Below are 24,511 nucleotides of genomic sequence, written 5' to 3'. Positions count from 1 at the left end.
TTTTTTGCCTAAATGTGGAACTTTACTTTTTCACTGTTAAATTTCATTTTGTTAGATAGCGCCCAATGTTCAAGTCTGTCAAGATCCTTCTGTATCTTGAACCTATCTTCTGGAGTGTTGGCTATTCCTGCCAGCCTGGTGTCATTTGCAAATTTGATGAGTTCCCCATCTATCCCCTTGTCCAAGTCATTGCACCAAGACAGAGATAAGGGTTTTGCAGATAATGCAGTCTTTCAATAACTTTATTATGTTTTGAATTAATGAAAAGCACCTTTGTTTATCCTCTTTCATTCCATTTATGATATCAGATAGGAGCTAATGTAATTGTGGTATTTAAGGGTTCAGAAAGGTTATTATGTATTTTTGAGATTTCATTGATGCCATTTTTAGGCATGATGTAATTACACTTGTTAGCATCTGGTAGCTTTTATAACCCAAGAAAGGCAAAAATAAGGACATGTGCCCACAATATAATTGACCCAATACAAACTAAACTGAGGAAAAAACATTAAGGCACAACATAACAGTTAAGTATTATGGTGAATATTAATATTTCAAGAATGAATGTATACAATTTCTGTTTACAATATTTTAAGCTTTTGACATAAGATAGAAAAACGAAGATGCAGATTTGACACTGCATACTTTCTTCAAATAACTGTAATCTCAAATAACTGTTACTGAATTATGATTATTTGATTGTTGTGGTGCCAGTAAGCAATTACTTTGAAGACTGGTTCCCAGCATTATTAATCTAAAGCAGTAGAAGATAAGTTTATGTCAGCAGAAATGGAATGTAAAGGATTTAGAATTTCATTATATATATTTAAGTAAAGAATCCTTCACAATTTGAGGAGAACAAAGAGACTGTCTGGAGAAAACACATATAGTGCAACCATTTATACACACCTCAAGCGGAAGCTATATTCATCCTTTTTCATGCACCCTTAAGCCAAACGTTCAATGAACACAGATGGGAAATAATAACTTTTCAACCTCCCTCTTCTGACTCTAAACAGATTTAAATAAAAATCACATGTAAATATACATGGAGCCATACTGTAGCCAAAGATACCAGAATACCAGGAACGTTAAGCTAACCAGAATAAGACAGGTTATCACTAGCCAAATAATTACAAACCTCAAGCTTCATCGACCTTTGGAATTATCTGAGTAAGAAAAGTCAAGTTAAATAAGGCAAGAATCTTATCAGTTAAAAAAATTTCACAATGCTGCATGACAGAAGTATAAGAAAGATGGGAATAAAGGAACAGAAAAGATATTGGGCAAAGATGTGAATCAACATTGCTGAATAATACATAGTGGAAATATACAACTGATCATTCCAGTTACATGAGAAAACTACACAAGTTCCTTAAGAGATAAGGAACCACACAGTATATTTATATAAAAATTGTTTTACATGATTGTATCTCAACTCAATAACTGAGTTACAAAAGCAGAAAAAGGATCTTTCATATATAGTTAGCAAATCAGAATTGCCGGCACACTCAATATTGGAAAAAAAAAATCCTAATTTATTCCTGAAATTTAAGTTTCTCTTAGTTGACCTGACAGTACAGGCAGCAACACAATGTATAATTTTTATAGATTAATAATTATATACTGTTATCTCCTAAATTGTCAATAATTTGTGGGTTTAGAAATTTTCTTTCCTGAACCCTAGTGAATTCATTTCATTTTTTTCTTTTTTAAGAAAGCAGGGGAAAAATCCTTCCAGGTAATTGATTTCAGCAGAGGTTACTACAATAAAAGAAAAAACAAGCAGTTTTTGGCATGAATCCACAGAACGATCTGGTTCCAGATGCCTTTCCTTTGGCTGCTTTAACCATTTTAAACAACTGATGGTTTTTGCTTTTTTTTAATTCTCTGTGCTGACATTACAGCAATAAGGGATTTAAACAGAGGCACCATTTGCCATATTGGCATTCAGGGTCAATATAATTAGAAGTTGCAGCCAATCATTTGAAAGCACCATATCTGTTTGAATAAAACTCTACTTACTCTAGAATTGCCCATTGTATATAAATTGGTCATACGTTTATTTTGTTTGCTTCTACCTAACAAAATATAAGTAGATTATAGAATGACCTAAGAATTGCAACCTTCTCAACCCACTTCAGTTTTACCATTTAAGTTCCACATGACTTACAAATGCAGAGAAGGAATGTCTGGTTTACATCTCATTTTGAAGCACTGCTCTTTAGCTCTGCTTGCAAAAACTGGAGTTTACCTCTTGGGCATTTTTATATGTGTTAGGCCAAGACAGGCATCATGTGTTTTTTTAGCAATGTTGGTCAACCTTGGCCATGTAAATCTCAACTCCCAGAACTCCCTGCTGGCACAAAAATCATTAGTTTAAATCTGCATTTAGCATTTCTTTCAAAATAAAGTCATTGTGAGATTTTTAAGACACCAAATAAATAAAAAAAAGTTCAAAGGATTAGCTTAGGTGAGTGGTAGTAGAACTAATATGCTATTTTTTCCCAATAGAAACAAGCCATAATCTAAGGGAAATTTCCAATATTTTAAAATTTACATTACTCTTTTCATTCACATCTACAAAGATATGAACAAAAGAATCCAAAATCTAGACAAGACTTCACTAACATGTATGACATAACTAACATATATGATATAATATGAGAAACTCTAAGAGGCAGAAAAAAGCCTCGAAAAGCTGCAGGCCACAGCTACTGAAATGTCAGCATATTGCTGCCTTACCTTAAAAGCATCTTTCTAATGATAAAGCCTTACTTGAGATACCCTGTATTATCTCCCCCAATTTGCTTGTAAATTTTTCAGTCTTTTGGTGCTTAAAGTAAAAAGCTAAAAATATGCACAGGTAACAGATAAAAATAGAAAAGTTCTTTTACAGACTGGAAAACATTAGCCTCATTCTTCTTGGAAGAATAAAAGCTTAAAATGGATAAATTAAAGGAGTACAGTTATCACACATGGCACGTCATTATATGAAAGAGAATTTATTTATTTATTTATGTTTAGGAAAGAAGGAAAACTACGAGATCCTTCAGCTTCTGCTAACTTTTGTGCACAGATGCAGCTCTTGTAATGTGCGGACGGTAAAGAATATTGCAGATCCCACTATGAAAAGCAACAGGGATTGCAGCATCCACTTCTTTACTTACTCCACCCGAGTATAGATCAGGTGCCAAGGCTCAGTGGCTTAATTGGAAAAGATCTGCAGTCCAAAAGTTAGAGTCCTAACACCATCTGATAGAATGAGTACCCATCACTTGCCTCAGCTTCTGCAAACCTAGCAGTTCGAAGGCATGTTACATGCAAATAAATAGATACCACTTTGGTGGGGTGGGAAACGACATCTACACCATCCTGTCATCTCCTTTTGCAACCTTTTGACAAGCAAAGTCAATGGGGAAGCTAGTCACACTTAACAACCATGTTACTAATTTTACAATTGCAATGATTCACTTAACTGTGGAAAGAAAGATTGTAAAATAGGGCTTAACACATGTCTCACTTAGCAACATAAATTTTGGGTTCAATTGTGGTTGTAAGTCCAGGACTTCCTATAGTATCCTAGTAATTTCCATGAAAATCTTCTCAAGAACATCTAACTGCCTGGAATAGGTTTTGAGAATGAGGATGCACAGGAATTCCCTCTGACTCACCCTAACCACTATAAAGCACTCTACCATAAGGGAAGATTGACTGATTATCATTAACCAGTATTTACATTATAATACTGAATTTTCTTTTAAAGTTCTTTTAAAATACCTGACATTAAAGACAATGTTGCACTCATCCTATGACTATGAAATGTTTACTATCCCACAATATTGCACTTTTCAATAACTTGGATATTGGATTTTGATTCTCTCAAAGAGATGACCAGCATAATCAAAGATATGACCAGCATGATCAAATACAATCATTTGATATTTATGAGGTAACCTTTCATTGAGGAAAATAATGTTCTGTACACTCTGTGTAGGAATATTTTCTTTATTTTACTTCCTAATCACAAACTACAGCCATGGAAGACATCAGTTTTGTTTGCCTAGTTACTAGTGAAACATTATATTTTGGATGCATAATGCACAATACCTTCATGACTAAACTAAGTATAGAATGTGTAACAGCTGGCAGAAATGAAGTCAACAATGAAAAGTTTGTAACATAAGTAAAATTACTTTTGTCTCTCTAGCATGACAAGATTCTCTAACATGAATTTCTCGTTCTTGCATCAGCATCCAACATCTGTCACTTAACCATCTTATTATATTGCTTTTGCAAATCAATAATGTCAAAACTACTTTCATGTTGGTTGACTCAAAGCAGGAAAAAAATTGATCAGTATTAGTAATGAAATTACTTATTTTAACCCAAAGCAAAATTTGTGGAAACATAATATTTAGTAATTCTTCTCATGACAGATTGCTTCAAAGTTAAACAGCACAATCCAAAATAATTTTTAATTTAATATGTAAGAATCAGTGTTGTAATAGAGTTATAATAAAGAGGAGAAACTTTTCTGAAGATTTAAAGCAGGAGACCAAATCCCATTTAGCCAATGAAACTAATGGTGAGGGATCTTGAAAACTTTGGGGAACCATAACTTCTGCACAGAGCTTTAAATCAAACACAACACAGTACTACTTACTAAAATATCACCTGATTTTTTTAAAAAAAATTAAAAATCGTTTAAAAAAACAGAGAAAGAAAGATAGAAAGATAGAATTCTTTATTGGCCATATGTGATTGGAAAAACAAGGAATTTGTCATTGGTGCATATGTGCTCAGTGTACATAAAAAGACAAGATACACTCATCAAGAATCACAAGGCACAACACCCAGTGATAGTCATATGGTACAATAAGCAATCAAATCATACTAGGAAACAATCAATATCAATATAAATTGCAAGAATACAAGCAACAAAGTTACAGTCACGCAGTCACAAGTGGTACTAGTTTGTTCCCAAAGTTGTTTCAGTTTCTTTTACCTTCAATTGCTTTGAAAATCATCAAATTTGGTACTCAATGCATTTTGAAGCAAAAATTTTGTCCCAGTACTCATTGTTTGATACTCAACTCACAAGCTATTACTTGTCAGTGTCAGATGCCATGTGACTCACTACATTATTCCGTATGGGAAAAATCTGTCAGGTATTCATCTCTTTTGGTGCTCATTTAGTCTCCTGAAATGAATTAATGAGTATCAACATAGCACCGTAGTGTTTGTTTGTTTGTTTGTTTGTTTGTTTGTTTGTTTGTTTTTATAATCAGACCAGGAGCGTATTAACAAAGGAGATTCGGGCAGCAAAGAGAAGCTTACTCTGAAAAGCTAAGGAATCAGTTCTCAGCAAATGAACAGTAAATGTGTGGAAAAGCTTGAAAAATACCATTGGCCACATCCTGGACATAAATTAAGATGCCACTGAAAGACATGGCATGCCAAAACAACTAGACACAAAAGTAGAGACATGATGCCAACATTAGACTCCTATTGGACCCAAATGTAAATACAAAGAAACCATGAAGTCATCTTAAGCTAATCATTAAAAAAATAACCAAAACTGTGTAGTAATGGAAAGCTGTTTGCCTTCTTGTACTTCAAGTTTTTAGAAAGTAGGATTGAGTTACACACATTTGTGGCTTATTATATCAACCTCATCCAAAAGCTCTTGTTTTGGCGATGATATACCACTGGATTTGTCAGGCACAAAAGGCTCAGGATCCAGGCATGCTTATGAACTGAAGCTGCAAATGTCGCAAGTTTTATTACACTTGTGACTGATACCAATGTCCAATTATTGGTGACATTTGGGGTTTGGGGCTGAAATCTTGCAAAGGTCAGTATGAACAGTGAAGTAATACTCCCTGGGAAATTTCTGAAGAAGAGAGCTTAAAGGGCTCTCTCCAAGCATATAGCAGATTATACTAGTTGAGCTCTGTATCGCTTAGATAAATCCAGAGTATATGTTATTCGATCTAATCTGTAATAAAGGAGACAATCTCTGTGTTATTTGAACCATAGTATGAAAGCATGTTGAGATCTTATATACATTGCTGCAAATAAAAATAGCATTTTTATGAATAATTCTTAAAATTAAATCATAGTGCTACATTAGGTAGAAGAGACATATTTAAGTGCATCCACGGGCTGGATCACATCAGGTGCCTGTGAAATGCCATGCTATTTCTCATAAGCCATATCAGTAACTTCTTTTGAAACTTCCTTCTATTAAAATTGATATTGAAGGTAAAGCTGCTATTTAAGAGGGAAAGGGCCAGAGATCCCTTAGGTGTGCAGAATTAGTTACATGGTTTTGTGTGTGAGGTTGTTGATTTTTTTTTAATCTGGGCCAGATGTAAAGCACTAAAACAGATACTGCAGCAAACACCTGATTAAATTCAGTAAAGCCCAATGCCCCAGGGTATTGCTAGAAATATGTAGTTTCACAATCTTGGACTGCATTGCAGTGTATAGGTGTAGATTAGTAACTGTGCTTTAGTATTGCACTTCTGTGCAATTCTTATACATCGATGCAATCGCATTCCAACCTAAATTATTTCTTAATTTCCCTTAAGGAATCCCACTGCTTGTTTCAACATTAAGAGGCTGGGTGTGCAATTCACTTTACGAAGTAGAAATTCTCTGGAGGTAGCAAATGCTTCACAACCAAATTAGGCTTGAAAGGGTCTACAAGCGGTTTGCTTCTAGTTGTTAGAAAATGAAGCAAGATATAAGATAACCCAAAGATAGTCTGTTTGCAAAATTATGAATGGTAAAGTGCACAAGTGAAAGCAAGGGACTTGTAGCAAAGGAGGTAGACTTCCATACTATTGGGGATATTAATTAATTCAAAGATATTTATTGCATAATCATTAGTTATGGCTTACAATTGGGAAAATAGGTTTATTTAAGGGATAAAAGAAATCAATACTTTCGTTTCTACTTCACATAATCAGCACCATAATCAGCTCCATGCTTCTCAACAGGAGACTTATAAAACATCCAGTGTATATCTACATAGATATAAATTTGTTTTAAATACCACAGGATTTACTCGGAGGAAGTCATGGAATTTCAGCTTAAATATCAACTTGAATTGAGAGCCAGTTTGGGATAGTAGTTTAAGGCATCAGGCTAGAAGTTAGAAATCACAGAGACAGTGATTTCTAATCCTATTTTAGGCACAAAGCCTGCTAGGTGACCTTGGGTTAGTCACTTTCTCTCAGCCCTCAAAAGAAAGTAATAGCAAATTACTTCTGAAAAACCTTGTCAACAAAAATGCAAGGACTGTCCAGATAGTCTCTGAGAAATGGAAAATGAACAGAAGGAAAAAAAAGAAAACCTTGAATAAGCAAATAAGCTGGTAATATTTGCCTACGTAAGAGAATGTCAATTTTTAATTCCAGAAGGGACCAACAAGAACACATGACAATAGCCCTTTTCCTCCAATTTTGTCCTGCTTCATGTAATTTGCACATTCCTTGACTGATGTGTCTTCATAAGCCACAAAAGGAACTTTTATAGAAGAGTCAAATATGTATATAGCTTCCTAAAGCCATCTGTCAAAAACAATGCTTTTCAATAAGCCCCTTTCCTTATACAGTGTGCTAAATTTAATGCAAACTATATTTTCCAAAGATTGGAAATATCTACTACGTAACATGCATTTATGCAATTTATACTGTATCACTTAGCTTCTGATTGATAACACCAGTGTTTCCTAGACTACTGTTTACATTCCTATTACATTTAGTATAGAAGTGCTTTAGTTCTCTATTTAAGATCTCATTTCTATACAACCTCAAGTGGGAAACCTGATTTCCATGTGATTTTATATCCTTATGAAACCCTTCTTGCCATTTTGTTTTCACCACAATGAATTTCATCTCTGTGTGCCATAAAGAATATTTTTATGAGATTTACATCTGGCTGTCAAGAACTAGAAATCTTGGCCATAACTAGATGGAATAAAAAAATTAGTAAAAACCTTGGCATAATCAAATTTTTGTAGATGGATGTAGAAAAACTCAAGTACAGCTCCAGTGCTTTTATTTATTATTCATCAGCAGGTCCTCTTTAAAAGCAAACAAAGCAAGTTACCCTGTCACTCCTTTAAAATACACAATCTCATGTATCAAGGAACAGGTGACAATTTATAGAAAGAATGAAGAAATATGTGATTAAGAACTATATACTAAATTAAAAAAGATCAAATAAGGCAGTTAGTCTGTCAGTCAATATGAGAGTCAATTTTCTAACTGAAAAATTACATTTCAGAAATGATATTAATGAGTCAATAATCTTTTGAGATGGTTTTTATAATTTCTGTGTAATGTCAATACCCTTATATAAAAATTTTATTTTAAAATATTGTTACTACTGAATTCAAATATTACAAATATCTAAATTCAAAAGTTATAAACAGCTCTGAGGCAGAGGTATATGACTTGTCCAAGAGGTAGGATTTACATACAGTTCCCCATATCTAATAAAACCATTTCCAACCTCACATGGTCTAAATGTTGGCATTCCATTTCCCAGAATTCCCAACTAGTGAATAAATGCCTGGAGGGCACCAGATTGGTGAAATCTGTTTAAATTCTACTTGCTACCACATAAAGAATAATCACCAACTTTTACAGCCCTTTCAATCAACTGGAGCAAAAATACCTGGAAGCTCTTCATAAATGTCATCAAAAATAGGTGTTCCTCCTGATTGAGAAGGAAGTATGGAATTTTCCTCAATGTCATCATATTCCTCTTCTGGAATAGTTAGAGATCCCATGTCTGTTAAACACAGAAAAGATATTCAGTCAACCTAGCCAAGTAGGTTCACAAGGAACTCTCTAGAGCAAAAGCACGCTCACATCCTCCCATTTTCATATCAAAGTAATACAATACATGCCTTCTAATTGTACTTATTAAACAATTCACATACAAACACTATAGGACTTTAATTAGGAATGAAAACTTTGTTTAAGCTTCTTTGGAAGGGGAGTCAACTAGGTACAATGGCACTTACTTCTCCTCTCTACATATAGAAAGAATTCCTTAATCTTTCATAAATACACACAGATGAAAAATAAAACACATTATTAGAAACAACACAGTCATCATATGACCAACAAAGAAAAAACAGGGAAGCTTCTATTTCCAGCATGTATTATAGGCAAAGTGTCTCGTTAGCAATTGGCATACCTTGTAATACAAATTTCAGCCTCTCTACCCATTCTGCAGCTTCTTTGGGAGTAGCAGCTGTAAACTGTTCAGAAACTTCATTTTAGAGAAGAATAATTATGAGCATCAAAATATAACTAGCACTATATTAATAAAGCCAAGAAAGTAGCATTCTGGTCACTTCTTCAAGACACCATTAGTAATTCTTTACATGTCTTCTGATACTTTTCTTGCAAGGATGCTTCTTATAATGTACAGTTAATTTTGACAAATTTACGTAATTGAAGCAGAGGATGATGGATTTAGAACTCTGATCAGCAGCTGGCAGCTGTGCATAAAAAAAGCTGCTTCTCTTCATCAATGTCAAAACCAGGACTGATGAACAAAATTTGCCCTTGACAATTAGAAGACACCCATGAATTTCTTTAGACTGCTAGGTACAGTTTTCTTAAAAATGTTCTTGTCACATTCCAACACAGTACCTGACAACTTAATTAACTGGCTTTCAACTGCAATCTCAGATATTTAAAACTTATTAAACTTACATTTCACATTGATGCCTAGCTGATAGATCTCACATTGCATACTTTTAACTTTGATTTCCCTCTTAGGCCTCTAAGCAATGCAATACATATTTAACATTGAAGAATTTATATTCAATTACTTTACAACATTATTCATCCAAGAAATCAGACAAACCTATTAGATAATAGCTATTTAAATGTAAGCAGTAAAATGAGCCAGCAGATAAGTATGACATACGAGCTGTTCTTATCCAAAAATTTAATATTAGAACAATCTTTTTGCAAAATCTATTATATGAATGTACAAGATAAGAAAATAAAGGATTCCCACCCCCACCCCCATTTCAGCTCTGTTTCCAACATGTCAGGGAATGTTTTACCAAAATGTTAATGTCTCCATAACTGGAACAGTAACAGTTTTATCAATTTAATTTCAAGACAACATAAAAACTCCAACCTGATAAATGCGTTTATCAGGAGCAGCGATTTCAAAACAGCAATCTTTCTTTCCGTCCTTCCGAAGGGTATTATTCATTCTGACGGTGTAGCCATCTATAGCAAATTCACCTTTCTGTTGTTTGTCTGTTGTAGATGAAAAGTAAAGATAGAATTTCATTTGCAACATTGAAAATGAATGTCCCACCAGGTTATCATTTATTCAGATTTTGTTTTTCTGTTTCATGAATATTCAAGAGGCTGAGTTAAACATTATTGTGAGTGGATTTAGTGATGGTTGAAAGATAAAACTCTTTTTTAAGGAGAAACTACAAAGAACATTTTTGAAAAGGCTGCTTATAGAATCCCACAGGATGATCCTTACAGATGGTCTTATTTAGCGTGAAATGCACACACTGATGCCTCGCAGGGGGGACAGAATCAAGAACTGGAACCTGGAACTTGCAATACAAGTGTTCCATAAATCAGTGTCTCTCCTTGGTTCAGTAATCAATGGACCAACAAAGGATGATCTCCCTTTTATACCTTGCGCAGTATCGGAATTCAAAAAGTGAACTTCAGATGCAGTTAACAGTATTTGTAAAGCTTTAGCTACAGGTTTAGTATGTTGTTTGTTCAATGTATATTGACAAAAAGAGTTTTAAAAACTCCTTTTTAAAACAGGAGTTTTAAAATTGTGAAGATCAAAAAACTAATGCAAACTAGAAAAAATCAAAAGAAAAAACAAAAGCAGCAGAAAAGAAATAATAGAAATTAAAAAAAGAAATTTAAAATATGACTATAGTAAAGAAAAGAATGTATAAAGAAATGACCGCCCTTTATGAATAATCATAAACAAGTTTATAATTTACCATCTCGTAGAATACAATTAATTGATCTTGTCTTTTATATTGCTTATCTATAAGCAATCCTTAAAGACTTCTTGTTTCAATCCTGATCAGCAAAAGTCCATAAGCAATGTATCTATTTTAACATTGATCAAATAAATCAACTTTATGTTCCTTCCTTATATTGTATAAGGAAATAATGTCCTCAAACTTGATTTCTTTTGATTTTTTGTTTTCCTCAGAGAAATTTTCAAACCTTTAAGAAGTCTCTTTTATAAATTCAATACAGGAAAATTATCCAGGTAATTCTCTTGGCTTGTTATTTCTATAACCCTTTTAATTATTAAGACATCAGCTGATTCTTTTGTCTCTCCAGTGCAGCATCTTTTTCCATATCATTTCATATCATTCTTGTAGGCTGTCATTTTTAAGTTGATTTTCAAATCAATCTCAATCTTGTCAAGTAAAACTTGTTCCTCTTCCATAATATTTTTTAAACACAATCTACCAATAGAGATAGTATTATTTTCCAAGTCCATTGTTAAAAAATATCCTTTAATATGTCCAATATTAAAATATTTTTCTTCCCTCGGTATTAGTGAATCAAATTTAACTGTTTTCTCCTTTAATTATAATATTTAGTTCCTTATGGTTAGCTTTAGTGTCCAAACTTCAATATCTCATCCTACCACTTGTTAAAAAAGAATTCAAAACGAAAGAATTCTCCCATGGGAAAGATTCTTATTACACTCTTGTAATCTTTATTATAATTAAACTATTATTAAACTCTTATTTCAAATATCTTTTCCCTTTCTTTTTTTTACTTTCTGCACTTTTTTCTTTGATTTTCTTCTTCTTTAGTTTTTTAAAAATCTTTATATTTCAGTTTGATATACTCTTTTTTGTGTATGTATTGGTTAAGTTTCAAATCCTCATTGGCAGTTCATTTTGATTTCATGTGCTGAAGATCCTATTAAAGATATATCAAGTACTCTACAGTAGTATATGTTGAACTACTGCTGAACCAAGTTTCAGTTTTCTGAGTGATCTGATAGTCCCTTAATAATTTGGGAGTGCAGTTCTTACAAATTTGATGATATTCTAAATAGCATGGAAACAGTAAGTGGAGACTCCACTAATTGTATTTTCTCCACATTTTCTGAAGTGAGTTTTGACATTAAACACAAGTCATGGCCGAAATTGTTGGCACACCAGAAATTTTTCCAGAAAATCAAGTATTTCTCACAGAAAAGTATTGCAGTAACACATGTTTTGCTATACGCATGTTTATTCCCTTTGTGTGTATTGGAACAAAACAAAAAAGTGAGAGGAAAAAAAGCAAATTGGACATAATGTCACACAAAACTCCAAAAATGGGCTGGATAAAATTATTGGCACCCTTAACTTAATATTTGGTTGCACACCCTTTGGAAAAAATAACTGAAATCAGTCACTTCCTATAACCATCAATAAGCTTCTTACACCTCTCAACCAGAATTTTGGACCACTCTTCCTTTGCAAACTGCTCCAGGTCTCTCTTATTGGAAGGGCACCTTTTCCTAGAAGCAATTTTAAGATCTCTCCACAGGTGTGCAATGGCATTTAGATCTGGACTCATTGCTGGCCACTTCAGAACTCTCCAGAGCTTTGCTGCCCTCCATTTCTGGGTGCTTTTTAACATATGTTTGGGGTCGTTGTCCTGCTGGAAGACCCAAGATCTCGGATGCAGCTTTTTGACATGGGCTCTACAGTGCGACCCAAAATCCTTTGGTAATCCTCAGATTTCATGATGCCTTGCACACAGTCAAGGCACACAGTGCCAGAGGCAGCAAAACAACCCCAAAACATCATTGAACCTCCACCATATTTCACTGTAGATACTGTGTTCTTTTCTTTGTAGGCCTCATTCTGTTTTCGGTAAACAGTAGAATGATATGCTTTACCAAAAAGCTCTATCTTGGTCTCATCTGTCCACAAGACATTTTCCCAGAAGGATTTTGGCTTACTCAAGTACATTTTGGCAAACTGTAGTCTTGCTTTTTTATGTTTCTGTGTCAGCAGTGGGGTCCTCCTGGATCTCCTGCCATAGCGTTTCATTTCATTTGAATGTTGACGGATAGTTCACGCTGACACGGATGCTCCCTGAACCTGCAGGACAGCTTGAATTTCTTTGGAACTTGTTTGGGGCTGCTTCTGCACCATCCAGACTATCCTGCGTTGCAACCTTTCATCAATTTTTCTCTTCCATCCACACCCAGGGAGATTAGCTACAGTGCCATGGGTTGCAAACTTCTTGATAATGTTGCGCACTGTGGACAAAGGCAAATCTAGATCTCTGGAGATGGACTTGTAACCTTGAGATTGTTGATATTTTTCCACAGTTTTGGTTTTCAAGTCCTCAGAGAGTTCTCTTCTCTTTCTGTTGTCCATGCTTAGTGTGGCACACACAGACACACAATGCAAAGACTAAGTGAACTTCTCTCCTTTTTATCTGCTTTCAGGTGTGATTTTTATATTGCCTACACCTGTTACTTGCCCCAGGTGAGTTTAAAGGAGCATCACATGCTTGAAACAATCTTATTTATCCACAATTTTGAAAGGGTGCCAATAATTTTGTCCAGCCCGTTTTTGGAGTTTTGTGTGACATTATGTCCAATTTGCTTTCCCCCCCTTTTTTTTTTGTTCCAATACACACAAAGGGAATAAACATGTGTATAGCAAAACATGTGTTAATGCAATACTTTTCTGTGAGAAATACTTGATTTTTTGGAAAAATTTCTGGGGTGCCAACAATTTCGGCCATGACTGTACTTGCTTTTAGTTTAATTGTTCCTATGATCAATAACAGAAATTTATGGCAAGAAAGATGAAATCAACCAGACAAAACCAGCATATTACTTTGTTCTTACCCTTGTCTTTCACAGTTATCATGAATTAAGCTATCTCAACAGTCTATCTTAGCCCTAATTAACCAACCTGTCAACTCATTAAGGAGATAAAAGAGGAAGTTAGAACAGGAGGTGTCTGAGATATGCTGGAAAATAGTGATCCCAAATCTTTTTGGCACCAGGGAATGGTTTCATGGAAGACAATTTTTGTTTGAACCAGAGGGAGAATGAATGGTTTTGGTCTCCCTCACTTGTCTGCCAATCATGTCTACTGTGTGACCCGGTTCCTAATAGGCAATGGACCAGTGCTCATCTGTGGCCCAGGGATTGGGGACCCCTGATGTAAACATAATTGTTCTGATTCTCTTTCACTTTCTCAGTGTGGTGCAGAACAGGCTCAAAACAGTATTCCTAAGTAAAGGAACTGTGAAACTATGACAGAATCTCAAAAATGGACAGTATCTAACAGCAATAAATTTCTATAAGATGTTGGATGTTGCTTTTTCCAAGATAGTCCGTGAGGATGGTCCAAACTCCTATGGCTTATAAAGAAATGTTACTGGTTTATTTGTCTGACATCCTGGGACCTGAAATGGCTATTACAGTATTGAAGTTATGTGGATTCCAGTGCTGTCCTTAATTATTAAGTATTAAATCGTGAATGGCAGAAAATTGGAAAGTCGGGGAAGAAACTAAAAAACTACAGTAAGCTAAGGAAAGCATCTATTGTGCTCCCTCATGAACACTGCCACATTGTATTTGTAATACAAATTTCAACTGTCTTGAAGTTTTCAGTAGCATCCAGATTTTAAACTGCCATAAGCAAATAAATTTTCCTTTAATTTTTTTGACATTTGTTAGCTTATACACATCTTTCTGAAACATCTTCTTACTAGATTGTGCAGCAATATGATACATCACCTGGATTTTTGTAAAAAAAAACCAATGTTTTACTATGAAATGAAATAAACCTTAACTTAAAAACTCTATAGCAACACAGAATGTCTTGTAGAGGTTTCTCCTCTACAAGCTGGAACCAAACGAAACCTGATGATACTTAACAGATCAAAAATACTGAAATCATGTTTGGGGTGATGATAGTGGGAGAAGGAAGAACTACCAAATGAAACTAAACCAAGATAATGCTGTATCATTTTGGAAGTTGATTAAAAAGTTCAGAAAAAATGGCTCACATCAAATTCCAAAGAAAATAAGAAAGAATATAAGAGAACATTTCATTAAGACAGTATATTTACACCATCTGGAAGCACAGGAGAATTATATGAAAGCCAGGAAAACTGCACGTAAATCCGGTTTGCAATTAAACAATAGAGAGGCCTCTGTGACCTGTAAACACTTAATTGTTGATGTCCATTAAGCAACATTCAAGATAACCCCTATACAATACAATACAATACAAACAGTTGACTTTGCATTACAAACAGTTAACTGTTAATATCCATTCAGCAGCATTCAAAATAGTCCCTATATTTTGCAATACCTTTGTCACTTCCATAGTAGTAGAAGACTGTTCTACTCAAAGCACACCAACGTTTTTGCCACTCAAAGCCAAGGAACTGTGATCTGCAATTAAAATAATTCACATAGATTTCTACATGTAAAAAAACTTGTTAATTACAAACAGGCCAAAATAAACAATTCAGGATGTGCAATGGAAAAGATATATTCTGGTGCAAATATGAATACAAGCAAGGAATGCCAAAAGTAAGAATTATTCTTCACCAACTTTGGCACCTGCCCTCAGATACATTTCTCTCACAGTTTCAAAAAGATCTTAGATAGATATTTGAATTGTTTAAGGAAATCCTGTACTGAACATAGGGTAAGCTGTGATTTCTGAGTTTCTTTCCAACTGTATATTTCAATAATTATATGATAATGCATAAGACAATGCATATATCCAATTCAGAGATTCTGAAACTTAAGATGCATACATACATACTATTTCCCTATTTTCCTTTTCAAAATTCTTAAATGTTCATTTTCACCAGGGCCAGTAAATTATTTTTACTTTAATTTTTTGACATTTGTTAGCTTATACACATCTTTCTGAAACATCTTCTTACTAGATTGTGCAGCAATATGATACATCACCTGGATTTTGTAAAAACCAATGTTTTACTATGAAATGAAATAAACCTTAACTTAAAAACTCTATAGCAACACAGAATGTCTTGTAGAGGTTTCTCCTCTACAAGCTGGAACCAAACGAAACCTGATGATACTTAACAGATCAAAAATACTGAAATCATGTTTGGGGTGATGATAGTGGGAGAAGGAAGAACTACCAAATGAAACTAAACCAAGATAATGCTGTATCATTTTGGAAGTTGATTAAAAAGTTCAGAAAAAATGGCTCACATCAAATTCCAAAGAAAATAAGAAAGAATATAAGAGAACATTTCATTAAGACAGTATATTTACACCATCTGGAAGCACAGGAGAATTATATGAAAGCCAGGAAAACTGCACGTAAATCCGGTTTGCAATTAAACAATAGAGAGGCCTCTGTGACCTGTAAACACTTAATTGTTGATGTCCATTAAGCAACATTCAAGATAACCCCTATACAATACAATACAATACAAACAGTTGACTTTGCATTACAAACAGTTAACTGTTAATATCCATTCAGCAGCATTCAAAATAGTCCCTATATTTTGCAATACCTTTGTCACTTCCATAGTAGTAGAAGACTGTTCTACTCAAAGCACACCAACGTTTTTGCCACTCAAAGCCAAGGAAACTGTGATCTGCAATTAAAATAATTCACATAGATTTCTACATGTAAAAAAACTTGTTAATTACAAACAGGCCAAAATAAACAATTCAGGATGTGCAATGGAAAAGATATATTCTGGTGCAAATATGAATACAAGCAAGGAATGCCAAAAGTAAGAATTATTCTTCACCAACTTTGGCACCTGCCCTCAGATACATTTCTCTCACAGTTTCAAAAAGATCTTAGATAGATATTTGAATTGTTTAAGGAAATCCTGTACTGAACATAGGGTAAGCTGTGATTTCTGAGTTTCTTTCCAACTGTATATTTCAATAATTATATGATAATGCATAAGACAATGCATATATCCAATTCAGAGATTCTGAAACTTAAGATGCATACATACATACTATTTCCCTATTTTCCTTTTCAAAATTCTTAAATGTTCATTTTTCACCAGGGCCAGTAAATTATTTTTACTGTTGTAAGGTATTATTTTTCATTTTATAAAAACTTCTAGTGATATGTATGTTCTATGTATCTCAAATATGTGGCTATTAATAGCAGCATCTATTGTTTAGTATTGAATGAACAATGTGCTTTTCCAGAATATGATTTTTTATAGATTATGATGAAATAATAGCAGGATAGAAAAGCTACTGCAGTTGAATCTAGGATCTACATTACAAATCCTAGACATTTTTCTTGTCTTTTGAAACAAGAAAAATATTCTTAGGAAGCAGATAGCTGAACCCAAATATCTTCTTCAGTGCTTAATGAGAAGTACAGTAAACACCCTAAGAATGGATAACATTCTTCCTGTTGCACAAGCTGCACTGGTTGCTGGTTTGCTTTTGGGTCCAATTCAAGGTATTTTAAAGTCCTACGTGGCATAGAAAGAGGTTATCTGAGGAACTGTCTTGCCCCAATGGACTGGCCCACAACCCACTTGTTCCAGCATAAGGGCCTGCTGCAGACCCCATTGGTTAAAAAGTTTCAGCTGATAGGGTGTAGGAGGATAGCTGTCAGGGTTCCAAGAATACACCCATAGCAAACAGAACTCTGAAGCAAGCAGTTTCCTCAAAGAACAAGTTTCTTGGATATATTATATTGGCACAGGCTGGTGAAAATGACTCTAAAAGTTTCCGTGGTTTTTACCTAATTAAAAGTACAAGTTTTCCCCCTTTCCCAAACAGTCACATGGTCCAATCAAAGTGCTGTCTGGTTGCTTGGGAACTTCATTCCTCCTGTCTTCAGTCACCTGTGAGATTGTCCTTGGTTCTCAGGGGAAACTACCGTATATACTCGAGTATAAGCCGAGTTTTTCAGCACGTTTTTTGTGCTGAAAAACGTCCCCTCGGCTTATACTCGGGTCTATACGGCTTATACTCGAGTTGTTGTTTTTTTTTAAGCCCTTCGGCTTATACTCGAGTATATACGGCTTATACTCGAGTTTGTTTTTTTTTTCTTTTTTTCACATTTTACCGGACGGCGCGGGGAAGCCCTGCCGGTGCAGTGAGAGGGCGGGGCGAGGGAGCCGCCAGCCTTCTCAGCTGAGGGAGGGAGGGTTTCCCCAACCGGTAGGTGCCTCATTTCCCACCCTCGGCTTATACTCGAGTCCCCAGTTTACCCCAGTTTTTGGGGTAAAATTGGGGACCTCGGCTTATACTCGGATCGGCTTATATTCGAGTATATACGGTATTTTGTTTTGGCTACAAAACTCCAACTATCTCTATTCTCTCCTCCCTATTCCTTATCACCATGGTGGCAACACTGAAACCTCCAAGATGGCCTCGGTCATCTTGCCAGTTTCAGACTTGACAATAACCTTTTCTGCCACTCTCTTTGGAATACCTTCTCACCAAAGGTGAGATCTGCCTCCACCCTTTTGGCCTTCCAGAAGAACATTAAAACTTGACTCAGCTAGGTTGCTTGGGCCCTGTTGGGAGCCCTATGTTCTATGTTAGAGGTAGTAGGGAGGATGCCACCAATGTGCCATTCTTGCTTTGGCTTCTCCAGTTTTATATCTAATCTAGTTAGTATTTCAATATTTAGTATTTTAATTGTGCTCTATCTAGAGTTGCTTTGTAGAATGAGATGGATGGCTATTCATCTTTCATAAATTCATTTTGTTGAATAGAATACAACCTCGATGACCCTTCTGTTTTTAATCCCCTGAAGTTATGGGACAGGATTAAAAACAGAAACAACCAACTTCTCTTGTCCACGGTGCTCAGATACACTGGAACTGTATTGCTAGAAGGAAATGTTCATTATATTTCCACCTATACTTTATGGTTAAATTCTTTCAATATTTTCCAAAATAAGTGAATCGTTTGCCTCCGGAAACAAAATGATTGCAATTACTATAAAAATTTAAAGCATTATTTCTATCACCCTTTTTAGTTTACCTTTTCTACGTTTTTCCAAATATCCAGATACTGAGACAAATGGAAGATCTTGTGCTGCAATTGGAAGAAACTGATGACCTGGGAGAAAAAAGGACATAAAGAACAAACCATTTTTTAAAGCACTATGAAATAACCTCCTATTGGATAAAAATATATACTAACTAATGACTATAGGTTTAGCTTATTTGAATATAGAAATTAACAATTTACATTCATTAGCACACATTAAACTGGAGTACAAAATAGTTAAAATTTATTGAAGCATTTTAAGTTATTTGAGTTCATTTTCTTTGGTATAGTTAGAAGGATGAAAAGAACATTATGGATTGTTTATTTAGTAGAACATGGAACATTAATCAGTTAAGAAAATCATCTGCTTTTACCATTAAGAAAATTAATGCTGCAGCACAGACACTTCTGTTCAGGATTTCAGGCAGTCAGCCATACCTCTGTCTAGGATAATGTTATTTCATTCCCTCCATCACTTCCTTCCAACAATCTCAAAGATCTCTCTAGCCTCTAAGTTTTTGCAATCTTCATTGGGCAATCTTATATTTTTCTCCACATATTTTAACTATAATTAAGCTCCACAAATTTAAAGCCAAACATGGTTGCCAGATCTTACTCAAGTATCATCCACAATTAGTCAATCTCATAAATGCCATTGAACATGTTTTTAAAAACTCAGCTATCATTTTTTACTGGTAGGAAATAAATATTCCTTATTTCAGGCTTTTTATGTGAAAACCAATTATTTATTAGTAGTGGTAAATGTATAGAGTTTTTAATCAGTTTATAACAATTGATGAGAATAAGCTATTTTGAATGCCCTATGAGAATAAAGTGGATATAAAGTAAGTAATATATATGTGTATATGTATGTGTATATGTATATATATATATATATATATATATATATATATATATATATATATATATATATATATATATATATATATATATATATATATATATATAGAGTCATACTAGACCCAATATAGTTTAGGATTGCTATTTCAGTTGCATTTATTACATTAGAATAACGTGGATATAAAGTAAAAGTATGTTTTTATTTATTTATTTGTGTGTGTGTGTGTGGTGTGTGTGTGTGTGTGTGTGTGTGTGTGTGTGTGCGTGTGTTTATGTATATGTATATGTATATGTATATGTGTATGTATGTATGTATGTATGTATGTATGTATGTATGTATGTATGTATATGTAGGTCTTTGGTTATTTGGGTTTTCTCCCGCGTAAAATTGGACGTGTCTTGGTGACGTTTCGACGAACTCTCATTCGTCATCTGGTGAAGCTGGTGTTTTCAGCTTTGTGCTTCTAGGAGCAATGTGTGTTTCTTCCTTTTAACTCTAACTTTAATATTATATTATATTATATTATATTATATTATATTATATTATATTATATTATATTATATTATATTATATTATATTATTTTTTATTATATTTTATATATATATATATATATATATAGAGAGAGAGAGAGAGAGAAAGAGAGAGAGAGAGAGAGAGAGGGAGGGAGGGAGGGAGGGAGGGAGGGATGGAGGGAGAGATATTGGACCTAATATAGTTTAGGATTGCTATTTCAATTGCATTTATTACACTTATTAATTTATAAATACATTGATACTTGTTTTAGTTTTGCTCAACATTCTATAAGCCACCTTGAGTTGCCATGTGCAAATAGGCAGCAATATAAATTCCACAAACAAATAAACAAGCAAACAAACATCAGCTCTCTTAGAATAGAATAGAATAGAATAGAATAGAATAGAATAGAATAGAATAGAATAGAATAGAATAGAATAGAATAGAATAGAATAGAATAGAATAGAATAGAATAGAACAGAATTCTTTATTGGCCAAGTGTGATTGGACACACAAGGAATTTGTCTTGGTTCATATGCTGTCAGTGTACATAAAAGAAAAGATACATTCATCAAGAATCGTAAGGTACAATACTTAATGATAGTCATAGGGTACAAATAAGCAATCAAATCATATTAAGAAACAGTCAATATAAATCATAAGGATATCAGCAACAAGTCATACAATCATAAGTGGAAGGAGATGGGTGATGGGAACAATGAGAATATTAATAGTAGTGCTGACTTAGTAAATAGTTTGACAGTGTTGAGGGAATTATTTGTTTAGCAGAGTGATGGCATTCGGGGAAAAACTATTCTTGTGTCTAGTTGTTCGGGTGTGCATGCTCTATGGCATTGTTTTCAGGGTAGGAGTTGAAACAGCATAACCTAACTGCCAAGAATAGCTATATAACAGAGCTTCCCAACCTTTCCAGCTTTGCAGGCCAGTGGGGGGGGTTAGAGGGGATAGTTCTGCAACCATCACTTACACAAATGGAGCACACACTAGCCACTACTCATGCAAGTGGTGATGAATGTGTGCACTCACCCACAACTTCCGCAGCACAGTTCCAAATGGTTCAAGATCTGAAAGTGGGCCATGGCCTGGGGGTTGGGGATTCTACTTAAAAATAACTATTTGGATACATGCAGAAAACTTTATGGATATAAATTCGTCATTAGCAGTAGACTACAAAGTTGAGATCAAGATTCCTCAATTATGTCTTTGATTTACTCCAGTTTGGAGCTAACTTAGATATTTTCTGAAGCTTCCAACTCTCCCTCTAAGTTAGGAATGATTAAACATTGAATGAGTAAACTTAAGAATCCTATGATATTAATGAACATCGCACAATTATTAGTTTACACCATTGTAATACTTTAACACCTAAACCTGGCTAGATCAATTTATTGCATGTTTCCTACTTTTTAACAAATACTACAAATAATTGAACAGTAATTAATTTCTTCTCTTTAGTTCCCATATGCTCATTTCTACATCACAGTAGTTAACAGAACCCATAGCACTGATTTCAAAGGATCAGATGGAGTGAACTGCAAAGCAGGCAATTATCCAACTGTCAGCTATTTACAATTATTACCAAGAGCTCTTGGCATCAAGGACCAGCTTTGCACTGGGCAATATGAATCATCATTTCTCAGCATGACACAATAGGCAAACATGTTACTCACAGCATTATTTGAAGGCTACTGGAGAAAAATTAACATGGAAAAGACTGGGAAATCTACGGAGTACTCTGTCCAGTCCAGAAATATTATCTGAAAAGAGACTATGAGCTTCTTTGCACAATCTGCTGTAGGGAATTCTCTTGTTTCCAAAATGTCATAGCACTATTACTTAACACAAAATATGTCCTTTGCTTATTCAAACTGATGCTGTGAGAGTACATATATTTCATTTCTTGCCTTCACTTTTCCTAATTTTTGAGTATACTGTTTTCTCCCTCCCTCCCTCCCAATTGCTATGAGTTTATGTCAGGAGTCCTTGTTAAATTTCTGTTATTTATTCCGTTATTTATTGACTCAGTTATCCCACTACAGAAATTACTTGGGAAACTGCTGAAGAGCTCTATCATTAAATACAAAAACAGGATATTAATAACAGAATACTAGAAACCAGTTATCTGCTAAAATAACTAAGAAAAACAAGATATGGGACACAAAAATCATGCATTATTTTTACATGAATTTTTTTAAGTATTTATCTGATACCAAGAAGTCTATGGGTGAGACCTGTATTAGTGATGATTGGGTATATACACTGATACTTGTGTAACTTAAAATATTTACACCCAACAAATTCCAGTAATTTCAATGGGTGTACTCCAAAATAAACTAATTTGGAATTTAAAACTAGAAAAAATTATTATCTGGCATTTGGAAAACTTTATTGAAAAATTGTATATAATATTGCTCTCCTTTTGCGATCCATTTTAAGATAAGTCAACCGTACATATTACCAAATTATAATTAATCAGAAGTTCTTGCCTTGTCTATTGTGAAAATCCAGATTCTGGCTTTTCCATTTCTGAGCTTTCTTTTATGTTTCATAACACACACAAAATTATCTAAAAGTCTCTGTAGATACAAATTCTTTAATTGATTAAATTCAATTAGTATCATTTATGATAAAGACTGGTGCATCCTGCCAGCCTAACGTAACCAGAGTTGAAGGCACAGAATATTTCTGATTAACATTGGTATCTTCCAAGTGTTTAGAAGTTTCATCATACCACGATATTGTCCATTTTTGCTTGGATTGATGAGATGGGCAATATTATCCAAAATATCTAGAGGATATCATGCTGGGGTAGATAGCCTTAAAAATCATTGCTATATCTTAGAAAGAAAAAGTACTTATTAGCTGAACATTTTATAAAAATCTACAATAAAGCAGAATAATATAGAAGTAATCCTTGAGTTATAATGGCAGCTGGGGCCATAATTTCCTTCACTAAACAATACACATGACATCACATAAAATGTGATGTCATGTGACCATATAACATAGAGATGTGCTTCTACAGTCCCAGTTGCTATCATAAGTCTAGGACTCCCAGAAAATTAAGCAAAGATGTCACAGAATTATGATGTGATAGGAGACAAGCTCCTAGATAAGAGGACCATTAGGCAACAGCTAGGGATGGTGGGCTAGGCAGATGTCATGGGCAAGTGCCATAAGATATGCAATTTGGGCAGGTGGATGAAAAAGTAGTGAAAATGGAAATGACCATGTGCAATCTCCTGCTAGATTCCCCTTTACTTTGCTTGTGGGAAGCCAGCAGGAAAAGTTGCAAATGGCACTCACATGATCATAGGTTGCTGCAACCAACATCATTGTGAGCCAGTTGCCAAGCATATGACTGAATATTGAAAAAGGCAGCGCATCAATCAAAATAATAACAGCTCTAAGATGAGTGCAAAAAGATGTTTCATATTTCATTTTTAAAAGATAGCATGCTATTGGATTATGAGATGCATTTGGCAGTGCATTATTATACTATTAATAAAATATTGCTTAAAAGCTATTGCAAAGACTAAATTATCAAAGTAAAGACTATTTGAAGGTTGTAAAACGATTATTCCTTTGGGAAGCAGATGCAACTCTTTAACAAAAAAATTGAACTACTCTTAAGACATTTCTGACCTCAACAAGATGCTTGGCTGAGAAAGTTACTGGGAAAAAAATGTATGAAAAACATGTATGTGCACTGGAAAAAACTGCTGTAGTGGAGAAATGGAAAAGAAGGGGGAAGGGAGGGGAAGGGAGGGAGGAGGGAGGGAAGGAAGGAAGGAAGGGAGGAAGGAAGGAAGGAAGGAAGGAAGGAAGGAAGGAAGGAAGGAAGGAAGGAAGGAAGGAAGGAAGGAAGGAAGGAAGGAAGGATGGATTTCAGAACTATTCCAGATAAAAGACATTTTCTAATATAGCACTTAGTGCTATTAACGGTTGATACTGTTTTTTGTAATGTTTTATTTTTCTTTCATATATGCATACATAATCAACATGGTATTCCGTATCAATCTAAACAACTTTATGTAGAAAGCAGAAAAAAAATGAAA

General features: G+C 34.4%; 1 protein-coding gene across 2 annotated transcripts in view; it reads right to left on the bottom strand.

Annotated features, from left to right (window-relative positions):
- SKAP2 (src kinase associated phosphoprotein 2) overlaps positions 1 to 24,511 on the bottom strand; it is a 317,205-nt gene that overhangs the window by 48,504 nt on the left and 244,190 nt on the right. For both annotated transcript variants that reach the window (XM_058180970.1, XM_058180969.1), the window contains exons 7-11: positions 19,048 to 19,125; positions 16,584 to 16,667; positions 10,180 to 10,304; positions 9,220 to 9,283; positions 8,692 to 8,808 (exon numbers count right to left, since the gene is read on the bottom strand). In XM_058180970.1, the coding sequence (XP_058036953.1) occupies positions 8,692 to 8,808; positions 9,220 to 9,283; positions 10,180 to 10,304; positions 16,584 to 16,667; positions 19,048 to 19,125 (468 nt within the window). The remainder of the gene's footprint in view (positions 1 to 8,691; positions 8,809 to 9,219; positions 9,284 to 10,179; positions 10,305 to 16,583; positions 16,668 to 19,047; positions 19,126 to 24,511) is intronic.

Source organism: Ahaetulla prasina, chromosome 4 (assembly GCF_028640845.1).
Source record: "Ahaetulla prasina isolate Xishuangbanna chromosome 4, ASM2864084v1, whole genome shotgun sequence".
NCBI classification, from domain to species: domain Eukaryota; kingdom Metazoa; phylum Chordata; class Lepidosauria; order Squamata; family Colubridae; genus Ahaetulla; species Ahaetulla prasina.
This window is presented reverse-complemented; position numbering and strand designations above follow the sequence as displayed.